Consider the following 7517-nt stretch of genomic DNA (forward strand, 5'->3'; position numbering starts at 1 on the left):
GGAAGGAAAAGGGGAGGAGGGGGACAGGGGTCTCCAGGAATGAGAAGGGAAAGGGAGAAGGAGATTTCCTAAGGGAATAGCCACCCGCCCCCTTCCCACGTGACCGGGAAGCATTCCTGCCCTGGGAGGAGGTCAATGCACTGGAAGAAAGGACAGCAGATCCACGCAACCAGAACAAAGGTGCCTGGGAGTGTTCCTGGGCCCAAGCTCTTCTCACAGAGGGAGGGACGGAACAGACAGCAGACACCATGGAGTCCCGCTCAGTCCCTGCTCACAGAGGGTGTGTCCCCTGGCAGGGGCTCCTGCTGGCTGGTAAGGAGGGGACAATCCCTGGGGGTGGACAGGAAAAGGGGAGACAGAGACTGGCTGGGGTCTCCTGGGGAGCACAGCGCTCTGAGAGGGGACAGAGGGCTTCTGTTTGGACCTGAGGAGAGAGGACAGGGGAGCAGAGTAGGATGGGGGAGGGGGCTCAGCAGCAGGACAATCTCAGGCGCAGGAACACCTTGACTGCTGTGTGTTTTTAAAGTTAATAATTTCTGAACAATAAGTTTTAGAAACTGATGACAATGATCACAATTCATGTCAGGGGGCAAAAAACTTAACCAGGGGTGCTAAATAGTGTCCTCACCACCAAGCTCAGAAATGGGCTGATACATCCCCGGAGGTGCAGGACCCTGCAGCACTCACTCATTCACCCACAGGTACTTACAGCCTGTTGCAGGCGCTGGAGTGCAACAAGATCAGACAAGCCCCTGCCCCCATGAAGCTCATGTTCTATGGGGAGGAGACAGACAAAGAAAGATCTAGATGTGATGTCAGGTCCCCACAATGCCATGCAGGGAACAGCCCAGGGACAGGTCAGAAAGTGAAGACAGAGGTCTTTAGAGGAGGTGATCAGGGAAGGGGTCTCCCAAAGACACTTCAGAGTGTCAGCAGGGATCTGAGGGCAGACACCTGGGTAAGAGTATTCAAAACAGAGGAAATACAGTGGTGCCTTGACTTACGAGTTTGATTCGTTCCAAGACAGAGCTCGTTAAGGAGCTCATTAACTCAAATTACTCTGTCAACTCAATGCAAAAAATCTGCCGAGAGACAGCTGATATCTCAAAAAACTCATTAGTCGGGACACTCGTAAGTCAAGGCCCCACTGTAACAGGATCAGAGGTGCTGAAGTATTGGTGGCCATGCTGCTGAACTTGACTACAGGAGACACACACACTTACTCAGACCAAGGCTGAGAGATGAAGAGACCTGCTCAGGACCCAAAGCCTCATCTCTCCTTCCCAATACATAGCTCCAAATATTGATCAATTTCCCTCTTCCCTCCTAGCCTCACTCTTAACCTTCTGGAGCCTGCCCACCACTGCCCAGCTCACTATTGAATCAGTGCCGCCCAATGGTGCCGAAGGGAAGGATGTGCTTCTCCGTGTCCACAACCTGCCAGGGTTTCTTGGAGGTTATGTCTGGTTCAAAGGGGAAAGTGTGGACAGCAACCATCAAATTGCATCATATATAATAGATACTCAAGAAATACACCCAGGACTTGCATACAGCGGTCGAGAGACAATATACCCCAACGGGTCCCTGCTGTTCCAGAACGTCACCCTGCAGGATACAGGGTACTACACTCTACTAGCCATAAGGAAAACTTTTCAAGGTGAAATAGTAACCGGACAGCTCCGTGTATACCGTGAGTGATTGCTCTTTGACCTCTGGGTGTTGGGTGGGGTGAACTCTACTTCACACACAGGACTGACAGCCCTGGACTCTGCCTCCATCCCCTACTGCATAACGTCCCAGGTTGGGTTTGGGCATTTAGTGCAGGACACACAGTGGAGACAAACTTTCTAAGATCAGAGTTTCCTTCCCGGATTCCAGCCCTGCAGACATTCTCCACAGAGAGAAGGGCCCATCTGATGGGAGTGACTCAGCAGAGGGAGGCCAGTCTCATCCAGCCCCTGGGCCCATCCCCATGACCATGACCCTGAGACAGGCTCTACAGCAGTGGTTCTCAACCTTCCTAATGCCGCGACCCTTTAATACAGTTCCTCATGTTGTGGTGAACCCCAATTTCATTGTTACAAATTGAACATAATTAAAGCATAATGACTAATCACAAAAACAATATGTAATTATATGTGTGTTTTCCAATGGTCTTAGGCGACCCCTGTGAAAGGGTCGTTCGACCCCCAGGTTGAGAACCACTGTTCTACAGGGATCAGTCAGGGCATGGACTGAGGGGCCCCTAGGATCCTCACACAGAAGTTCAGCCCAGTCAGCCCCTCCCCAGACCTTTGATCCCAGGCTTCTGACTCCAGGGACCTTGGGGAGCCTGTGTCATGTTGGGTTTGGTCTGTGGGCAGGGCTGACCGGGAGCAATTACTTCCCAGGTGCCCAAGTCACAAGGCTCCTGAGCTGGTCACCAGCCAGAGCTCATCCCCAAGAGCCACATCTGGGCAAGGACGGAGCCTGGCCCTTCACCTGAGACTGTGTGTGGAGAGCACAGATGGACAAGGTGGCTAGGTATTTGGCTAACTGCCCTGGGGGACTTACAAGAGTCCAGGGAAAGGCCAGCATCCCCAGGGAGGAACAGAGGAGAGAAGATGCTCCGGGGGCTCCTCGTCCACCAGGAATCAGCCCAGGATTTAGGTCAGGTGCTGTGAATATTTTAGGGTTAATTCACTGACAACCTGGCAGCCAAATATTTATCCTCCTTCATTGAAAGGAAACTGAGGCACAGGGAAATACAGTCACTAAAGTGGAGTTCCACAGACCATGAGCAGCTGATCAGAGTCATCTGAGGTCTGTCTGCAGCCAGAGCCCTGTCCTCTCCTCCACTCCAGGGGCCTATTAGGTGTCTGTGATTCCCTAGATCAGTGGTCGGCAAACTCATTAGTCAACAGAGCCAAATATCAACAGTACAACGATTGAAATTTCTTTTGAGAGCCAAATTTTTTAAACTTAAACTATATAGGTAGGTACATTGTTATTAACTTAATTAGGGTACTCCTAAGGCTTAGGAAGAGCCACACTCAAGGGGCCAAAGAGCCGCATGTGGCTCACCAGCCGCAGTTTGCCGACCACGGCCCTAGACCAACTATTTGTTCAGATCCTTCCTTCTTAGGCATCTTCAGCTCAGAGGGAGAGATTCTGGTCTGGGGAAGAAAAGGAAATGGAGAATTAATCTGTTTTTATGCTAAAACAAAATTACCTGCAGTAACAATCGGAGTCAGTGCTGGGGACACCCCGCCCTCCCCTCAGGTGGCTGATCCACCCCTCCCTGCACTGGTCTTGAAATCACTTATTTGTTCCCTGTGTGTTGGTGTCACTCCCACTGGATATACGAGGTGTACCGGTTAATAATGGCGGATTTTGTAATCAAAGAAAACACGATAATTTCTTTTTTAAAAATTGTTTTATTGCTTAAAGTATTACAAAGAGTATTACATATGTCTCCTTTTTTTCCCACCCTTGACAATCCCCTAGCCTCCCCTACCCCCCAGTGTCTTATGTCCATTGGTTATGCTTATATGCATGCATACAAGTCCTTCGGTTGATCTCTTACCCATCCCTCCTGCCCCCCTCCCCTCCCCGGCTTTCCCACTGTAGTTTGACAGTCTGTTCGAGGCAGCTCTGCCTCTGTATCTATTTTTGTTCATAAGTTTATAATGGTCTTTCTTATCCATAAATGAGTGACATCATGTGGTATTTTTCTTTCATTGACTGGCTTATTTCACTTAGCATAATGCTCTCCAGTTCCATCCATGCTGTTGCAAATGGTAAGAATTCCTTCTTTTTTACAGCAGCATAGTATTCCATCATGTAGATGTACCACAGTTTTCTAATCCATTCATCTACTGATGGGCACTTAGGCTGTTTCCAGATCTTAGCTATGGTGAATTGTGCTGCTATGAACATAAGGGTGCATATATTCTTTCTGATTGGTGTTTCTGGTTTCTTGGGATATATTCCTAGAAGTGGGATCACAGGGTCAAATGGGAGTTCCATTTTTAGTTTTTTGAGGAAACTCCATACTGTCTTCCATAGTGGCTGCACCAGTCTGCATTCCCACCAGCAGTGCACCAGTGTTCCTTTTTCTCCACATCCTCTCCAGCACTTGTCGTTTGTTGATTTGTTGATGACAGCCATTCTGACAGGTGTGAGATGATACCTCATTGTTGTTTTGATTTGCATCTCTCAGATGATTAGTGACATTGAGCATGTTTTCATATGTCTCTTGGCTTTCTGAATGTCCTCTTTTGAAAAGTGTCTATTTAGGTCCTTTGCCCATTTTTTGATTGAGTTGTTTATCTTCCTTTTGTTAAGTTGTATGAGTTCCCTATAAATGTTGGAGATTAAACCCTTATCGGTGATAACATTGGCAAATATGTTCTCCCATGCAGTGGGCTTTCTTGTTGTTTTGTTGATGGTTTCTTTTGCTGTGCAGAAGCTTTTTATTTTGATGTAGTCCCATTTGTTTATTTTCTCTTTAGTTTCCAATGCCCTAGGAGCTGTATTGGTGAAGAAATTCCTTCGGCATATGTCTGTCTGAGATTTTGTTGACTTTGGATTCCTCTAGTATTTTTATGGTTTCCCGTCTTACATTTAAGTCCTTTATCCATTTTGAGTTTATTTTTGTGTGTGGTGTAAGTTGGTGATCTAGTTTCATTTTCTTGCATGTATCTGTACAATTTTCCCAACACCATTTATTGAAGAGACTATCTTGACTCCATTGTATGTTCTTGCCTCCTTTGTCAAATATTAATTAAACATATTGGTTCAGGTCGATTTCTGGGCTCTCTATTCTATCCCATTGATCTATATGTCTGTTCTTGTGCCAGTACCAGGCAGTTTTGAGAACAGTGGCTTTGTAATACAGCTTGATATCTGGTATTGAGATCCCACCTACTTTGTTCTTTCTCAGGATCTCGGCAGCTATTCAGGGTCTTTTTTTTTTATTCCAGAGGAATTTTTGGAGAGTTTGTTCTAGATCTGTGAAATATGCCATTGGTATTTTAATGGGAAGTGCGTTGAATTTATAGATTGCTTTGGGTAGTATGGACATTTTAATGATGTTGATTCTACCAATCCAAGAACATGGTATGTTCTTCCATCTGTTTATGTCTTCCTCTAGCTCTTTTTTCAACGTCCTGTAGTTTTCTGAGTAGAGGTCTTTTACCTCTTCAGTTAAGTTTATTCCTAGGTATCTTAATTTTTTTGGTGCGATGGTAAATGAGATGGTTTTTTTAGTCTCTCTTTCTGTAAGTTCACTATTGGTGTATAGAAATGCCATAGATTTTTTGGTGTTAATTTTGTATCCTGCTACATTGCCAAATTCATTTAAGTCTAATAGTTTTTTGATGGAGTCTTTAGGTTTTTTTATGTATAATATCATTGTCATCTGCAAATAAGGACAGTTTTACTTCTTCTTTTCCAATTTGGATGCCTTTTATTTCTTCTTCTTGTCTAATTGCAATGGCTAATACTTCCAGTACAATGTTGAACAGGAGTGGTGAGAGTGGGCATCCCTGTCTTGTTCCTGTTCTTAGGGAAAATGGTTTTAGTTTTTGTCCATTGAGTATGATGTTGGCTGTGTGTTTGTCATATATGGCTTTTATTATGTTGAGGTATGATCCTTCTATTCCCACCTTGCTGAGAGTTTTTATCAAAAATGGGTGTTGGATTTTGTCAAATGCTTTTCTGCATCAATTGATATGACTATGTCATTTTCTTCTTTCAATTTGTTTATGTGATATATCACGTTTATTGATTTGCGGATATTGTAGCATCCTTGCATCACTTTCAGTCTGTGTGAGTCCCTTATTCTGAGGTGGGTCTCTTGTAGACAGCAAATATATAGGTCATGTTTTTTTTATCCATTCAGCCACTCGATGTCTTTTGATTGGAGCATTTAGTCCATTACGTTTAGAGTTATTATTGAAAGGTACTTGTTTGTAGCCATTTCTATTTTTTGTGGCTGTTTTCTTTCTGAGCTTTTTATTTCTTCTTTTTACACCAGTCCCTTTAGCATTTCTTGCATTGCTGGCTTGGTGGTGATAAACTCCCTTAGCCTTTTTTTGTCTGTGAAGCTTCTTATTTCCCCTTCAGTTTTGAATGATAGCCTTGCTGGATAGAGTATTCTTGGATTCAGTCCTTTGCTTTGCATCACTTTGTAAATTTCTGTCCATTCTTTTCTGGCCTGATGTGTTTCTGTTGAGAAATCATTTGATAATCTAATGGGAGATCCCTTGTATGTAACTTTCCGTCTTTCTCTTGCAGCTTTTAAGATTCTTTTTGTCCTGAACATTTGCCATGGTAATTATGATGTGTCTTGGTGTGGGTCTTTTTGGGTTCACCTTGTTTGGGATTCTCTGTGCTCGTGTGACTTTTTTCTTCCCCACCTCAGGGAAGTTTTCTGATATCATTTCTTCAAATAGGGTTTCTAACCCTTGTTCCTCTTCCTGTTGTTCTGGCACCCCTATTATTTGTATGTTGTTTCGTTTCATGTTGTCCCATAGCTCCCTTAGGCTCTCCTCCTGTCTTTTAATTTTTTCTCCAATTGCAGTTCAGTTTGTGTGTGTTTTGCTTCCCTGTCTTCTATTTTGCTAATTCAGTCCTCCGCTTCTCCTAGTCTACTGTTGAAACTTTCAATGGTGTTTTTTATTGCAGCTATATCACTCTTCATTTCTTTTTGGTTCTTACATAAGTTATTGATTTTTTCATCCATTTCTTTTTGGTTCTTACATAAGTTGTTAATTTTTTCATCTGTTTCTTCTTGATTCTTGCATAAGTTGTTGATTTTTTCCTCCATCCGGTTTATGCATTCTAGGACCCTTAATCTGAATTCTTTTTCTGTCATGCTGCATGCCTCTGTTTCACTTAGCTGCTTTTCTGGCGAGTCCTCCTTTTCTTTCCTTTGGGGGTTTCTTTGTCTACCCATGTTTGATCTCACCGACATATCTAGATGTTGAGTCGTTCAGGGGCTGCTCCTTGGGTGGCAGTGGCTCCTCAGGCTGTGGTTGCTCCTCGGCCGGTTGTGGTAGCAGCTGCTCCTCAGTTGGCAGCAGCTCCTCTGGTGGGTGCTGTTCATAGCTGTGGTGGCTCCTCTGGCTGGTGGGGGGAGGCTTCACACACAGCTGCTGTTCCTCAGACAGAGGGTGTGCTGATCACGAGGCTGCTGTTCCTTAGATGGGGACGGGCTCCATATGCAGCTGCTACTCCTTGAACTGGGGCAGACTGCTCACGTGGCTGCTGTTCCTTGAATGGGGGCTGGCTGCACGCTGTTGTTGTTCCTCTGATGTGTTGGGCTGCTTGTGGGGCTACTGCTCCTTGGACTTGGACAGGTTGATTGCAAGTCTGCTGCTCCTCGGATGGGGGTGGGCTGCTTGCAAGGCTGCTGTTCTTTGGATGGGAGTGAGCTGCACGCGTGGCTGCTCCTCCTCAGACAGGGATGTGTCACTCACCCGGCTGCTGCTTGTCAGACAGGTGCAGGCTGTTGTGGCTCTGCTCCTCAGACC

The 7517-nt window shown here is 45.2% G+C and overlaps 1 protein-coding gene across 1 annotated transcript in view; it reads left to right on the forward strand.

Annotated features, from left to right (window-relative positions):
• The first annotated feature begins 122 nt into the window (after positions 1-122).
• Positions 123-7517, forward strand: part of LOC102431319 (carcinoembryonic antigen-related cell adhesion molecule 21) — an 18681-nt gene continuing 11286 nt past the window's right edge. The window contains exons 1-2 of the mRNA XM_006102647.3: positions 123-312; positions 1331-1690. Coding sequence (XP_006102709.1) covers positions 249-312; positions 1331-1690 — 424 coding nt within the window. The 5' untranslated portion in view covers positions 123-248. The remainder of the gene's footprint in view (positions 313-1330; positions 1691-7517) is intronic.

The sequence above is a fragment of the Myotis lucifugus genome, unplaced genomic scaffold, assembly GCF_000147115.1.
Source record: "Myotis lucifugus unplaced genomic scaffold, Myoluc2.0 scaffold_421, whole genome shotgun sequence".
Classification (NCBI taxonomy): domain Eukaryota; kingdom Metazoa; phylum Chordata; class Mammalia; order Chiroptera; family Vespertilionidae; genus Myotis; species Myotis lucifugus.